The sequence below is a fragment of the Struthio camelus genome, chromosome 3 (genome assembly GCF_040807025.1).
Source record: "Struthio camelus isolate bStrCam1 chromosome 3, bStrCam1.hap1, whole genome shotgun sequence".
Taxonomy (NCBI): Eukaryota; Metazoa; Chordata; class Aves; order Struthioniformes; family Struthionidae; genus Struthio; species Struthio camelus.
Window position 1 is genome coordinate 100496181 of NC_090944.1, and position 16590 is coordinate 100512770.

At 41.3% G+C, this 16590-nt stretch overlaps 1 protein-coding gene across 1 annotated transcript in view; it reads right to left on the minus strand.

Annotated features, from left to right (window-relative positions):
- QPCT (glutaminyl-peptide cyclotransferase) overlaps positions 1–12575 on the minus strand; it is a 15814-nt gene extending 3239 nt beyond the window's left edge. The window contains exons 1-6 of the mRNA XM_009686638.2: positions 12043–12575; positions 7622–7768; positions 5068–5349; positions 2262–2438; positions 1302–1401; positions 680–796 (exon numbers count right to left, since the gene is read on the minus strand). Of these exons, the coding sequence (XP_009684933.1) occupies positions 680–796; positions 1302–1401; positions 2262–2438; positions 5068–5349; positions 7622–7768; positions 12043–12174 (955 nt within the window). The 5' untranslated portion in view covers positions 12175–12575. The remainder of the gene's footprint in view (positions 1–679; positions 797–1301; positions 1402–2261; positions 2439–5067; positions 5350–7621; positions 7769–12042) is intronic.
- Positions 12576–16590: the final 4015 nt, after the last annotated feature.

Sequence of the window (16590 nt, forward strand, 5' to 3'; positions counted from 1 at the left end):
AAAGACAATGGTTCAGGTGTCTGTGCCAAGAGAGACACTCAGATGGAGATTCCCAGTTTTAGATGCGTGCCTGATTCCAGTAGACACGTGAGATTTCAGGCACATTGTGTCCTTTGCTATCCTTACTGGCTACTCTGCACCTTTCCTACTCCTCAAGCTGACAGCTGTGAAATCCATCTATTCTCTATGGAACGTGGATACCTAATTTGACTTTGTGAATTCTTGCAGGAATCAATACCTTCAAGTTTAAACAGGTAATACTAAGCATTACTGTAGATTCGACAGTAGATCTTCATAGAATTTTGTAGTCTTTGTAGATATGACCTTTGACTTCTTCACTGCTTCTAGAAATACTGCAACTGGCTAGTGTGGAGTGTAGTGATACCTTACTGTATTAGTGTTACTCATCTGTGTAGGACACACTACTGCTGACAGAAATTTCCCTTATCTCTACCACTGGAGCTGTGCTCCTGCATGATGATGTTGGATACGTTTTATCTCCGCTTTTGCTCTGCTATAGCTTTCAAAGTTGTGATTCTTGGCCTGCTTAAAATTGGACTTAGAAACGTCAAATTGGAGCAAATAAACTTGAAAAGCAGGCTTGTATGCACCAGCTCATTCACTAAATGGAGCATTTCTTTTCTGAACTTGCATAAAACAGTATTAGAGCTTCCAGTACCTCTTAACAAAAATGGAACGTGGTCATCTTCAACCAAGCCTCGATGTAAGTAAGACTGGAAATACTGCCTTTCAACAAGGTGATTCTTCAACAGATTCATGCTGTGTAGCTTTTGCTCTGTAATTCACAGTGAAAATTATGATTAGAACTTTTGGACGATATGAGGCATATTAACACGTTTGAATTATTTTTCTTCTTGTAGGAATGCTCTTTCCATCAGGGAAGAAAGAAAGAGTTGGAGACTCTCTTTTGAATTTGTTTAGTACTGCGTAACAGAAGACCTCGAGATTGGTACTATAATCATCATTTTACAGAAGGGAAAACTGAAGCACAGAAGTGAAGCAGTTTCCAGTAGTCACACAGTGACAGTGCCAATCAGTTCCTGACGTTGTATTTCATGATTCCCAGGTGTCTGGGGGTCTTCCTGAGATATTTTATTAATTAACGGATATTAAAATTTTCATACAGGTTTAAGAACGGCCAAATTTAGCATTTATTTTATTAAATATTGTAATTGCAAAACAGAAAACTAACCTAAAAATCTGGTTTACAAAACTCCCTACTTTAGGAAACTACACCCTAAATTTTCAAAGTCCTAAAAAGCCCATACTCTTCTCCTTACCAATTGCTTGAAGCCTCTGAAACCATCGGATGGTGTTTGGAAAATAAATGGGAAAGACTGGGTTTGGTGCACCAATTAAATCCAGTAGTACAAGCAGGTCCTGCGGAAGAAAGAATCTTTAAACTTAAGACAGAATTCTTTACGTTACTGCGGCTGTATAGATCGTGATTACGTCTTCGATAGCTCTTGCCAAAGACCTAGCTGTTCTACAGCAGGGCCTGCGATCTCATTAGCAGAACACAATTCACATGGGATGCGTGTTGCTGTCTTTCCAAAAAGGGAAAAAAGTAGGCTGTTTCTCAGCTCCTCAAGCTGAAATGGACAGTATCTCCTTATTTGCAGTTTGTATGTTACATCCCTTTAAAAGAAAAAACTGAGTCAGGTGAGGAGAAAGAAGAGCAAATTGCTTCTTCCCTGGAGAACAACCAAGCCCGTTAAGGGAAAAGAAGTTTTATACGTCACAAGATACGGCGATGAAGAAGAGAGGCGTCTCCGCAATGATTTGGGAAACGAAGAGAAGGCAGAGAGAAGGGAGCAGACAACCAAGAATGTTTGCAGGGGCCGGTGGGGAACGCACAAAGCTTAGCTCTGAGCTACCTGAAGCCAAGCCTGGGCTGGGGGAGATTTGTTCGTAGGCTGTTTTTATTTCTGTTGCGCTTTCCTAATCACTTTGAATTATCTCTGTTTTAGAAGTTGGGTATCCTAGCTTATATTTCAATAAAATGTGGCTGTTTTGATTTTCTATAGCTTCCTTTCCTATTTGCAGGGAGAAGGACTAAGGAGATCCACCTGAAAAGTTCTTTCCAACTCTGTATTTTATCACATCTTCTAAAATTTCCACAAGCCTATTTCTTCTGTTAACTTTGGTGGGTTCAGGGTTTCATGGGAATTTGACCAATTGCTTACTAATTAAAGAAATGTGATTTACAATTACTTATTAGGGAGGTGAAAGACACTTACAATGCCCTGGAGCTGATTTGTGGTTGTTGAACCAGGTGGATGTGGAGTAGACACCATTTTTTGAGCTAAGTGTTGAGATCCATAGAGGGAATCGGAAGGTGACCACTGGACAAAGGCTTCTTCACCATCAAAAAAAATAAGCTGAAGTGAAAGGTCTGGTCTTGAGGTTGAGCTGGTCTGTTGGAGGAAGTTAAAAGTAACATAACTGATTTTGGACAGATCATGAAATAAAGGATCAATCCTGTAGCCATATAAGCAGCATCAGTATGGGTAGATTTTTAAGGTATTCTGTGGAAATCCTCTCATGGTTTGTAATCTGATACGCATGCTGTAGCATAACAGTGGTAGTGACCAGCCATTACCGAAGACCTGTGAGAGTCACGTCCCTAGCTTGGAATGATTTTTGGTTCTGGTGAAAAGTTTCATTTCTGCCTTTAATGGACAGGAGCTGAATATGTGGAGACAGGTCTGCAAAACCAGGTAGCTGAAACATTGTTTCAAAAAATGAGGGTGACATGTTAGCAACAACAAGAGATGGGAGTGCTAGTATTACTTGATGACCCCACAGAGGAGAAATCTCTCTGCTACCCTTCTGCATGAGTGGGAGTGAGTCGCGTCTGTGTAAATCTTAGGGTCATACTTTCTCATGAAACTTCTGAGAAGGACGAACAGCAGCGGACATGAGAAGAATGACCCTTTCTCTTTCTTCAGAGTCACTTGCAACCATCCAGGCAACTTTAGCCTAAAACCAAAGCACGGGGAGTGGAGTAGTTATACCCGTCCTCTTCAGGAACCACAAATATTATAGCAATAAAAACTGTTGACAATATATATGGTTACTGTATTTAAGGTCACAAATGAGCTATGTGTATGATTTTTTTTTTTTCCTCCAGGTAGAAAGAACCCCTTTTTCTCTATTTACTGAGACCTTGTTTGCATTGGGGACATTTCCTAACAATCTCCAAGACTGCTAAACCCAGTTCAGTTCCACTGTATGAACAGTTTGGGGAACTGTCGTCTAGGCAGTTGTCATAAATAATTTAACTACTGTACCAGTTAATTTTGCTTCCAGTGAAGTTGCATGATGTGGTTAAAAAGGTGGGGTCACTGGCAACGGCCATGTCCTGTGTGGACTACAACTCCCAACTAGCTGGAGCTGAACCAATGTAAACAATAGTGGAAAACTTCTCGAAAATGTCCCTCACGTAGGCGAGGCAATATTGATTATGCTCACAATGAGATACAAGTTGCACTCGTAGCAATGCCTTGTCGCCCTTTGTCCTTTGCGCAAAAGAGCTTTTTTTTGGATACCAGTCATTCTGCATTACATTTTGGAAGAAACTGTATTAGTGCCATTTGAATTTTAGAAAGAAGTATTTGTTGTTATTATTACTGCTTAACACATTCACAGCTCTGAATAATGTGAAGAGAGAGCTTTGCCCTTTAATTTTAAACTAACTGTCTATAACTGGACAAACATTGAGATAAAAATCACAGCTCCAAGTCCAAGTATAAATAGATTTGGCTGAAAACATAACAAAGTCTATTATGCTACTATGAGCAGAGCAAAGAGGTCAAAGCTAATGTATTAAGCAGATGGATCCCAAAGTGCTTTTCGTTAACAGACTGCACAAATGACAGCCTGTGCAATGTAACTCTATTGCCTTTTTTTAAAGTGCTCTCTTCTTATATGATACAAATATTAAATTTTGAAAAAGAAAAAGATGTATTACTTGCCAAAAATTCCGGTCTTTAAATTGGTATGGGTTTTTCTGTAGATAATCACCAGGGAAATTTATTCAAAATTAAGCTTCTAAATGAAAGCTTGTGTATGTATTATAGGAGTGCTTGGTTTCGTGGTAAAGAACGTTGTCATAGTCTTAATATTCCAATTCTTAAATATTCTTCTAGTGTCAGAAGGCACCAAATTATTTTCTGGAAACCACTGCAGACAAGTGAACTTAAATATCTTAGCTAATTGTATTCCCTATGCTTGATAAAGCAGTTGAGAGAACTTTTCATGTGAAAGCTCGGTTAGAGCTGGAGAATTATCTTCTGTAAGCAGTAAGTGCAGAACCAGTAGATGGCACTCATGAATCTGTAAAATGGCTTTTGGAGTTTGTAGGACCACAAGATTGTATGCCCAACAATGGCAGCACTTTGAAGCAGATTTTCATAGCATAGGTAAGGTGGACTAATCTATGATACTACTACTTGACTGTTTTTGTGCACTCAGTCATCAGTTTTTTTTTCAGAAATAAACTATTCAAACTAAGGAAGGGAAACAAGAAGAAAGGGTTGAAGTTGTTATGGGATGGAGGCACATGACAGTGTACCTCTCCTGCTCAGCATTTGGATCATCTCTCTCTCGAAACAGAATACTTAGATATTTGAAAATGCAAAATAAAGAAAGCAACAAATCTTTGTCAGTGACCCTAGACGTTACTGAGTATGATAGGGACTTTCTGGGTACTCCTCTGTGCCTTTTATATGCAAGGTACAGTCATATCTCACTGAGTCTTTGAAGCATATGTATTATTCATGTATGAATTGATATTTTTATATAGCATTTATTTACTGGATAGTTTTTAGATATCCACCCTTCGCATATAAAATTTTAATGTCAGAATGTGCTCTAAAGTACTAGATGTAGGTCTCAGTTCTACTCCTCTTGAAGCCAATGGGAGTTTTACTATAGGCACAGTGACTGGAGAGTCAGACACACAGCTGGGAGAGAGAACAGAGAAATGCTCTCAAGCCTACTGCTTTTTTGCAAAAACGAACGACAACGAAACAGGCAAACTACCTTGATTAACTGCAGCTTGTTATCCAGGGCTCGTGCAAGCTCCAGTATCATAGCGCAAGGCACGGCTGAGTCGGTGGCTCCCACAAACACTCTCCCCTGCCACTGTGGGCCAAAGAACTTTGAGTCATAGTGGCAAGCAAGGACGAGGTGGCGTTTTGCAGAAGGGTCAAGAGTGCTGATAATATTTGAAAACGTTTGATATCCATATGGTGTGTATCTCTGAAATGTATCTTCTTCAATTACCCAGCCCGCCTGTAATCTTTGGAGACGGTGCTTGATGTGCTGCAATTAAAAAAATAAATCAGATGACTATTACTTGCATTGCAAGTAAAAGGCATTGCAAACAAATACTGGCATTTGAGCATTTCTATAAGTTTGTGGTGTTTTTAATAGATAAATTTTGTAGCAAAAGATTTAATTTATTGCTACTAGGTAAAATAAGTGATGTCATTGCTACCTTACCCTATCCTCTGACTGGCTCACTTGCTTTTCATCTCTCTGCTTGTCTCTTGCTAGTACGGTCTTTGGTGTCTGAGGCTTCTTTGACTGATTACCCACCAATATGACATGTTAAAATCTCGATCTCCGAAGTTTCCAGGCCAGTGATTTTCAGGAGTGGCCAGGATAGACCTAGTGTTTGGTTCTTCAAATCCAAGCTTTCAGCTCAGTTGTGTCTTTGTGTTAAATGTCAAAACTGTGGCTACAGAGAACTTGCTATGTCTGTTCTGACAATTACCATGCATAGGTGCAACAGTAGCATAAATAATGTGCTTTTTTTTTTTTTTTAACTTCAATGAGAAATCTGCCCTTCAAGTGATACAAGTTATTTACAAGGCTGTAAATTAAAGGAAGATTGAAGCATTTGAGAACAACTGATTTTAGAAATGGAATCCTGTAAGCGTAACGCATGTTAAGATAAAAATTAGGACAATGAATCTGTGTAAGAGGTCATTCATTTTAGGCGGCTTCCTACCTAAAGAGGATGCTTCTAACAACCCCAATTGTACTTAGTACAGAGTTCTGGCTAACTTTTGTTAGAAGGCCGTCTCTGTTAAGCAGCTTATTTTTACTGGTCCCTTGAGTGCTTCTTCAAGGCAGATTCCTCTCTCTTTAAATAAACATTAGGAAAAGTCTCTAAGGGGAAAAAAGAAAACAGGCTTTAAAGACTTGCCCTGCTCTTAGTGAAGTCAGTGGGAATATTGCCATAAATTTTAGTGCTAGAACAAATTTTCATTTTGTTTGTGATTGCCTTCTGAAAGCTTTTAAGGCATTGTATAGTCTATCCAATATCTGCAGGCAGAACATAGGGTTTCTGGAATGGATTAAGAGGAATATATAAGGCTGGATGCAGTTCCCAGAAAGCATTATCCTTGACTTGGCCTTCTCCCTAAAATCATTCTGATGCTTTTTCTGTATCTTGATAAGTAAGTGTCATCCATTTCGTACTCCATTGTGTTTTGACAATGGAGATTTTTTTTTTTTTTTGCTTTAGTGAGGCTACATTGTTGTACCGTGTTGTTACCTTGTAATAGGATGATCCTTATTTGAACATGATTTGTGGTTTCATATCATCAGTTCTCCTGTTTTTTGTTTTTCTTCTTTTTTTCCTTTCATTTGGCTGCCTGCCAGGGTATCACTAAGGAAACCACAGAACTAGATCTATGGACACACACATAGAGCATGAAAGAAGCTGCATTTTTCCAGTCTACCAAATGCAGACTGGCAATAAACTTACTGTAGTTAGGGCTATCTTGGAGCTGTTGAGTCATCACTGAAAGGGGAGATGAAGGCACAGAGTGGTTACTTTCTAGTGAGACTTTGCAAAAGTCTTCCAGTAAACTTCATCATACCGCTGTTTTTTGTTTCCTGGCTGGCAAGTGTAATCCAGAGGGGGCATGACACAACCCTGAGGATGCCCATGCTGTGTGCAGAGCAGGGGGGCCGAGAGGGCAGCAACCCGTTTGTGCAATAGATCGTCATGGCTCAAATCCAGCATGCTGGAGGTATTACCAGCTTGGGGCCAGGCACAATCCAGCCACGTTAGCCCAGCATCAGCGCATGGCTGTACTCGGGCCAACGGGCCATTGCCCTGGCCCAGTGCTGCGCTGCGGTGTGCTGACCATGAAGACCGCCGGCCGGTTCGGCCTTCCTGATGCCTCTTGGTGTCGATGCACCCATCTGAGGCCACGCTAAGGGGGGAGGGCAGCAGCGCAGGACCTGCCTGGAAGTAGGGAGGGTCCCTTAGCTCATCCCCTGTGTAGGTGTCCAGGGTGCTTGAACCAGTGACCAAAAGCCTGCCTGTGTAAGGGAAAGGACAACGGCTGTGTTGCGCCTTGGTTACCAAACCTGGGGGGAGCTTTTTAAACTTAAAACACGAACTTAAAAACTGGCTCTTTCACCTTTCTGTGCAGCCCTGGGAAAATGCAAGCTGTATCTTGTAGGCACTATGCAATTTCGACTAGAGCAATGAGAGAGTTCATCCTACTGAAAGGAAGGAATTTGTCCCTTACAAATAATAGATGTTCTTTAGTGTCTTCCGGAAATGCTGCCTTACCTGCCGTACGGCATAGTTTCCTGGCGATCCTGAGTATCTTTCTATCAGGATAGGACGCAAATCATTCTCCCACATTTGAGAAACATCTGTGTTTTCTACAACTTTTTGAATAGTATCAGAATGTAAAAGTCTTGGTTGATGAGAATACTGTAAAAGGAAAAAAGGAAAGACTGCTGTAACTATTACTGGATTTTTAACCATAGTTTTCTTTAAAATTACTGTAAATGTGATATTTTTGCTAGTATATTCTGCTATTTTGATTTACTGACAACAACAGCTATTTTAATAAAAGCTTTTCTCTCAAAAGCAATTGACATATTCAATTTCTGTGGTTTTTGCGCTTTTGTATTTTCCATGCAGAAGGTACTAATATTAAAAATGTGGGAGAAATCTTTACCCACTAGCCATGCAAACTCAACCCATGATTGTTTTTTCGCTTTTCCTTATGATATTGCACCACGTACATCCTACAGTCATGTCTGCAACTGCGTGGCTTTCACATGAGGTTTCTGTTCAAACTGAAACACCAGAAGCTTTATTTCAGTAATAACAGTATTTAGCTTTAAGCTATGCCTACGCTATGAAGTGCAGTACTGCATGAGCTCTGTCCCAGAAACAGTGAAGTTGCATCGTTGTGGCCTCTGCCCACAGTGGTGGTGGTGGTGCGACTGCACAGCACACACTCTCAGCTGGAGAGAGCTTAGGTAAACATCAGCTTTGTGATGTACAGTTTAGCCTCAGAAGTGGCAGCTCGTCTCCTCTAACAATAGCTAGTAGCACCAGTATTTACATTCCTCCTAAATAGTCTTTGGCCTTTTCCGTTGCCTGAGCCTGGACCTCTAGCGCCATTTGAGATGACCAAGGCCATTAAGGCCTCCTCATGGGGCTGGCAAATATGTCAAAGCCTAGTGAGAGCCCCGTGGCCTTGTGGCGCGGTGGCTGAATGCCAGGTGGAATACCCTAGGACAGTCCAAATGCCCCTTTTGGCTCCTGATTTGAACCTTACCAGCCTCTAGTAATTGGCTGCTCAGGAACTTCTTAGCCACTCATGCTTTTATAGACGCGTGTCCTAGGACAGGTTATATAGCCATTCCCTATTTCTGTTTTAGGAAGTTTCCTCTAGTCCTACAATTGATCAGACTCACTGCCCTTCAGTGTACCCTGTCTGCGTCTCCTATATCTTTTCTGCGACGAGGGGAGCAAGGGAAACTGTACTTAGGAGCGCACCATAGCCTTATAGTGTAGCATAACAGCATTTGCTATTTCATTTTCTTTTCCTTTCCCACAAACTCTCAATGTTTGACTTTCTTTTGGCAGCTGTTGCATTGACCTGACATTTTCATAGATGTATTTACTATAACTCCATTGTTGGGAAGATTAACAAAAAATAAAATATCATTCCCCCTCCTTTCCTGCTCCCTGATGCACTTCACTTCAGATTTGTCTGAAATGACTGCTGAAACTCATTTATTACCTGGCCAGTGAGTGTATTGGCCTTAAGGTCTTCTGAAGTTCTGTGTAATCAGCTTTCATCTTCACCACCCTGGACAGATTAATATTGTTTAAAAAAGTTCTTTTTGCCTCACTATCTCTCTTCTTTTCTACTTCATTTATGTGTGTGCTGAACAGAGTAGGACCAAGCACAGATGCTTTCTAGACTCCACTGTAAAAAATAACCATTAAATTCTACCCTTCACTTTCTCTTTCCCTAGCTGTTTATCTATATGAGACCTTTCCTCTAATTCCTCCTCAGTTTACTAGTGAAATTTAGTAGGAGAGAGATAGAAAGATCCTGAATCTTATAACGCCAGTTACATTATAGCTTTTAAGTTTACAGCTATGATCACACCAAATTTCAGGAGATGCAGTTAAGGTTTTTAATGCTAACAAATTCAGAAATTTATTAAAGAAAAATCATGTTTAATCTGATACATTGTAAAGTTGAACTATTACAAGTTTACAAATAGTATTGTAGAAGAAGCATAAAATGTTTCAACTTTTGAAAGACTGAAAGTTTAATACAATGAAATGTGTATCGGTGTAGAAAAGGCACAAACATGAGAAAAAGTTGGCAGGGAACAGTTTTATTCAGGAGGAGCAGGTGGCAGGAGGAGAGGTAAAATGTAAAACCGCACACTTCAGAAACAGTGTGGGAGGATAATTTAATTAAGGAGATTCAGAAAACACATCTTCATCCGAACAAGTGAAAGGCTCAATTAAAATGCTGAATCATGTCTAGCTTATAACTGTAGAGCATGCCTGATAATTGTGGGCCATTCAATCACTTTGCAAAGAAACATTATTATTAAAGCACAAATGTGTGAAAATACTTCAGAAAGGAGGAAGAAATCTCCATTTTTAATAATGGGAATGTCTTCAGGACATTACAGAGGTGCTCATGAAATATAAAAACAGCAGAATGAGAGCTGTGGGTGACTCATTTTGTTGTTGGTCACTCCATTTCTCCTCCATATGCTTTGGCCGGGTGTTCAGCCACTGCGTGAGAGGTGAGGCCACAATAGGGAAGCAGAGCAACGCATTTGGGGCAGGGCTGCTGTTAAACACTAAGCTGCCTAAACTACTGTGCTGCACTGCTAAGCTGCCTGCAACTGCAAGACTTAAACCTCCACACGCAGCCCACCCGTAACTTGCTGATTTCAATGTATATGAGCTCGATGTCAATTAAGAACTTCTAAGTTTCAGGCTTGATTCCTTCTCCTCAGTGAGCGATGCAAGAAGAAGGATGGACCCGTCTGTCAGCTGTAAGGAGAGGACTCCTCTTTCAGCTTTTGACTCTTGCTTCCCTTTAGGGAGAAAGAGCAACATTTGTCAAGGGACAAAAATTTGATGAGAAAGAGGAAGTGGCTCTTGGTTAGCGTCTGTAAGGGCAGAGGAGTTCAGATGCTCTGCTTCTGCGGTCAGATGATCTTACTGCAGTCATTAGCAAGTCAATTGCCTAGTTAGAAAGGAGTGAGGTGAACGGTGTATTTGTGTGGTTTAAGGGGCAAAAGGAGCAGCTGGGCTACACACTTCTACTCTGAGTACTGACTACAGATTTAGCCTTGTTTATGTCACATATATATATATGTAGTAGGATAAAATGAGTAGAACAGAATGGCAAGGTTTCTGTTGGATTATATTAAAAAAAACCTTCTTTACAGGGGCAGTGAATAAAATAAAATAAAGGAGAAATGAAATGACTAAAGGGAAGGGAGTGAAAACATATGAGGGAAGCTTCATTTTGTTAGTTTGCTCTGGACCCTGATTTGTTGTGGAAGAGCATGTTGCATTGGATTAGTGGAGTTCAGTCAGTTCTAGGTGAACTTTGAGTTCAGCTCTTCTACAAACACCTGAGGATGGATCTTAAAAGGGTATTTTTCATTTGGAAATGCCTGAAGCCTTTATCTAAGTGAAAATTGTAATTCCATGATCTGCTATGTTGCAGGTGATCCCGTTCTTCATGAAGAAATTGTTGATACTTCACAGTCAGCCATTAAGAGCTATTTGATATACAGAGAAATCGAGACTGTATCTGCTTATTATTGTTTCACTAAGCATTATCCTGAGAGTCCTTTTTTCACTAGTTTGCACAACATTTTAAATTAGAAAGAATACAGTATATCTGTACAAGACATTATAATATGATGTCCTTTTAAAATAATTATGCAGGAGCTATCAGTACAATCCCTACTTGTTTTTCCTAGCTAAACATGAATCACTTCTGGAAGAACCATTTGTTTTCTCAAACTAAAATACTGTCCTTCTCTAAATCACCATAGTTATGTTGAAAATTAGAATATAATGTAATATTATCTCCAAAATGATATAGAACATACTTTTAGGTTTTGATCCCTCCTGTCCTGTTAAGCTTCCCCTTAAACTCAACAGCTTTCTCTGACATTTACCGTTCTAGCTGCCAATTTCCATTGGGATGAATCGTATCGTTAATGTGACAAGCGTGTGAAGGCTGTTATCCCTAGCCATTAAATTAGGATGAGAGGGAAGCCATGTTATCTTTTACCTGTCTGTACCTTGCAGAGCCAGCTGTGCTGCCTAAATAACGGCATTAGATGCAATCTCAGCTTGATGCTGCCAGTGGCAGAGTGCTCAGCCCAGCCGCCTGCGGGCACTGCGTTATTACCGTGTCAGCTGCTTCCACATTAGGGCATGAGCCGTGACCACGGACTACACAGACAAAATTTATACCCGCACTCAAGAATGACAGAGAAGGATCACATGAAGATGTCTGAGGTTTCCTGACTGATGGACAGAGAGCCTGGCAGGTCACACTGCGTGCGTGTGTGTGTTATTTAGCAGCACCCAGTTGCTGATCTCCACCTCTCACGAATGTGTTAGCCCCCACACCGTAGCTAGTGAGCTGGGGAGGAAGGAATAGGCTTAGGAATATGAATGCAACCTACCTTCTCCAGGGTCCAGTCCGTCCCGGTTTCCCTCCCGCTCACCAGGTGAAACAAGGAGACTGCAGACAGGCAGAGTGCCCCGATCCAGGCGGGAGCTGCGGCCACCCCCTCGCCTCTGCCTGCCCCTGCCATCCCGCTCCCGCAGCCCTGGGGGCTCTTCTGGGGCCTGTAGGCCGCTCTCCCCTTCCCTTCGGCCTTGCCAAGGTCTGGCGGGGAGAGGGGAGAGCCAGTGTCGGTGCTGAAGGAGGAGGAAAAGGGGCAGCGCTGGAGGGAGGGAGAGAGGCTGCTTCAGAAAGAGGCGTGTAGCTCTCAGTTCATTCAGCGAGAGCCGTGCTGGCTACACCAGCCTTTCCCAGCCCATTTCCCTGGTGAAATGAGCCTTGTCCCCAGCACCACGTCAGCAGTATCAGAAGAGTTGCATGTGACTAATCCCCAAGCCCTCAGGCAGCAATCACTGCACCGTGGGCTCTCTCTTTTTCCCACTTCTCTCCTCCCTCTTTTCCTCTCTTCCTCCAGGGATTACAGTGTTGGGAAAGGAGGCTCAAAGGGGCTTGTGATTTTTTTTCGCTGTGAGAAGAGCTGTAGCTTGCGGTTTCCAAATGAATTGAGGCTCCATGGCTCTACTTGATCTCAATAAATTTGAAAATAGATCCGTAGCTCCAGGCATTTGAATGAGTCCTCTGCAGACCGTCTTGAGGTTCTTGCTGAGAACGGGCCGCCACCATCATTCACTGATGACAATCAGTTGGAAATGCACATTTGTGAAGTGTCTTGAAACGCAAAGATCTATACAATTGCATAGAGTTTTAATTTGTATTTTAAATGCTCTTTTTATGATTTTTTAATGATCATTTTAAACCTAAAATGGCAATACTTGCTAGTTTCAATTAAAAAGCCAAATTCTGTCTTCAGGCTTTCTAAATTCTCTAATTGCATTAATAACTACTGATGAAACAGGATTTGTGGTGAGGTGGTATTTTACAATAGATCAATTAATGTGACTTAAAAGTTTCCAAGCACACAAACCCCTCTGCAGGACATTTGATATCAACGTCCGTGTCCTGCCCTGTTGTAAAGACATTTGACATTGACTGTTTTGCGTCTTTGATATTCCATTTAAAGCCTCCAGTTTTCACATTATTCTAACTGCTCCTACTTAATACTACCTAATATAAAACAAATTGAGAGGCAACAAAAGACAAAATTAACAAGAATATAAAGGAGGGAGCAGGAGTAATCATCTTGTTGCTCTTCAGCCTCATACTGAAAAGTCCTATCCCAGAAACTACAACTTTGCAAGTACTCAGAGTGTCTGTGATGCAAATACTAGAAAAAAATGGAACAATTTGTTGATTTGCAGATTCTTAACCCAGAGTCTACAGATTTCCTAGAAAAGCTGATAGATTGGCTGCTCAGCGTAATTCTCTGGGGGTGGCAGTCACTGCAGATTCAACATCCTTGTAGATGATACTAAGCATGTGACTATATCCAAATGTTTCGTATGCAGGGAAATAAAGAGTTATTTTAAATTAATGTCAGGTCTTCACACAAGTGCACACATGGGCTTTGGTAGGAAGTTGTTGTAAATGGAAGACTGGTGTAAAAGGCACTGGTGAGTAGGGAGAAATGGCCAACCACTGCCAAAAAGATCGGTGTGATTTACAAATGTTACCAACAGACACCTAGGCAAAAGCCATGGCCTATCAGCAGAGTTCAGGTCATGGGAAATTAATTTTAATCCACCTTCCAAGATGACATGATTTTAACAGGACTACAAAACGGAAAAAAAAATCTACTGCCCCTCCGTTAGATTTCTTTGGTTGACTATATAATCCAGACGCTGGACAAAGTTTCTGGCTGATGCGCAGGGTTCTCGTACAATTTAACAGAAAAGAAGTTTTCCCATAGGGACTGTAAATCCACTGGAAGGAAAAGACCCCACTAGGGCTACAGGTCCTTCATAGTGTTTGAGCCTGGCAAGCATAGTATAAAGTCAGCTGAAGACAGTATTGATCTCACCTCTATGGGAAACATAGATAAAATGGTAAATGTCGCACAGAATGCTGAGAAGGATTGAACAGGACGTTTAAAAGTTTTTTTCTTCCTGCCAGATAGTATTGTGCTGACTGTTGGCTCTTTGGTCGGAACAGGCACACACCTTTCCTTTGGTGCTTGCGGTAGTGGGGAGAGGGAGGGAAGCATAGCCCGCGTACCCCTCCCTCAGGCGGAGGGATCATCAGCCCTCTCAGGCAAAGTCTACAAAAAGTCAAACAAGGGAGATGATAACCTGCATGAAACTATTCAGCCTGGGAAGGTGCAAGTAGTATCTGGGAAGCTGTTTTTCTTAAAATATTAGTGCAATCAGTCCAGGTCATTAACCTAGATTTGAATATTTGAGCACAAAAATGAAGAAGAGAGTGGGATAATAAGCAGTAAATCTGCTTCCTGCTTAACTGTTTGAGATCTGCGCTGTTAGCGTTTCTAAGAATAACAAAACTCAGTGCCTATCCAACACAGATTGGCTTGTGTAAGCAACCTCTGTATGCTTATCCAGGGAAATGGGAAAATGAGAAACCTGGCGAGTGAACCAGTAAAACTGAATTTGGATTCAGGGTGTTCTGGAGACCTGTTGGGGAAATGTTGGAAGATAGAAAGCACTTTTGGGGACACAAAAGACGGCAGACAGAAAATTAGAAGTGAAAGCTGATGCTTTGACTTCCTGTTTTGAAAAAAAATCGGAGAGTCCTTCGTCTTACTAAATAGATACAAATAGATCCAGGCTGCATTCAGTCTGGAGCCAATAAGAACGTGTTAGATGCGTTTTTCACCGCAGGTGAACGCTTTGCATCAAAACTAAAACGTCAAAGCTGTTTTTAGTAACACCTGTAATTGTCTCGGCGTGGTTGTGCTCTCGGTGGCACCCTCTTCTTCCCTTGTTGAACTTGCCGTATTAAGATCCCATTCAGCAAAGTAATTATATCTGTGCTTAAAACAGTCCTTAGCCAGCAGAGCAACATAACGTATTTACCAGGATAGATTTTTTACTTTCGAAATTTAGAGGAGGAGGGAGGGAGAGGAGCATTCAAAACTTCCCCAGAAAGTTCACTGTCTAATGATATAAAAACTGTGTGTGTGTTGTAGGGCTGGGGGGAGGAAGAGGGTATTCGATTGAAATGTAACAGAAATCAGAGCAGTTCACAGCTGAAAAGAGAATTCTTCGACTACTTTAAAAAATAACATATAAAGTTAAACAAGCTATAACCAAAGGTGCTGGACATTGTGATTCCCAGTGGTTTTTAAAGGAAGAACACCTTGCTTAGCTCTGCTCCATACTATCAAATTGAAAAGCTGTCAACAAATCATTTCATGGTTAGCTGTTCTGTTTTATACATTTTAAATGGTTGGTTTATTAATTTGATACTGAAATAGATGTAATCAGATGTCTTCTAGAGAGAGAAAAGGCAGATTATTGGAGGAAAAACACGAACTATTTGTAAAAATACAATCGGTGCGTTGTTTCTTTTCTTTAACCCAGTCGATGTGACAGTGCCATCTACTGAATTCCAGGAGGAGAGAAGCCCGAGGCAGCTCTGCCAAAGGCCTGCACATGGCTTTCGCTCTCCCTAATGCTACAGCATGTGAGCATTTCAGCCCATACTGCCTCTCAGGAGCTTAGGCTGAGCACTCTGCAATCACCTTCCTTAACGACTGCCTTAGCTATTCACTCTGGAAAAATGCATTCTCAAATGCTGCCGACTTTAAAGCATGCCCGTTTTCTAGAGAATTTGTACTCCTGCACCTTTCACTGTTTCAAATATATTTTCGATGCTCAGCAATTTCAACTAACAGGCCTACGGTAGGGAGAGGAGCGTGAGCGTGTGCTGTTGTGTTGTGATGCTACCTAATATGATGCAAATTGGAGGCTGAGCTATGGCTGACTGATCAACAGCGGTAAGGCTATAGGTCCAGTGTAGAACATATTTCCTGGGATTTCCAGTGTTTGGCAGCCTGGGCTGCTGAGTGTTCAAAAATCAGTAGGTGACTGTTAAAACCCAGGGTGGAAGGGTGGCAGGGCTGGCGTTCATAAAGAAGCACGTGGGCCTGGAGGGGCCCAGTGCACACGGGCGCTCTGTGGACTTGCACTAGTGTTCATCTAAGTCAGCCCATCTGCTGTTGGTTTCTGTGCATTTGGAAGAGGCCCTTTACGAGGCTGTGACAGTACTGCGTTTGGTCGTTCAGGTTTAAGAGATTCTGTTTCCACAGGCCGAAGCATTTGCAGACTAAGCTTTGCTAAATGAAAAGTGGAAGTGAGCCCTAAAACACAAATTTAGGGAAATAACTGTATATTTATTTCACAGCTGGTTCGGTAGGATTATATAATTTGAATGAGGCTGCCCACCTAACAGGTTTAAGGGTTTGTGGGATCATTCTTAAAACTAGTGATGGATAAGTGAATTCCGAAAGATCACATATATAAAATGCATAATATAAATACATATTTTGTTCTTCGTGGGTTCATACTGGGGAAAATTTGATTCCATAATGTTT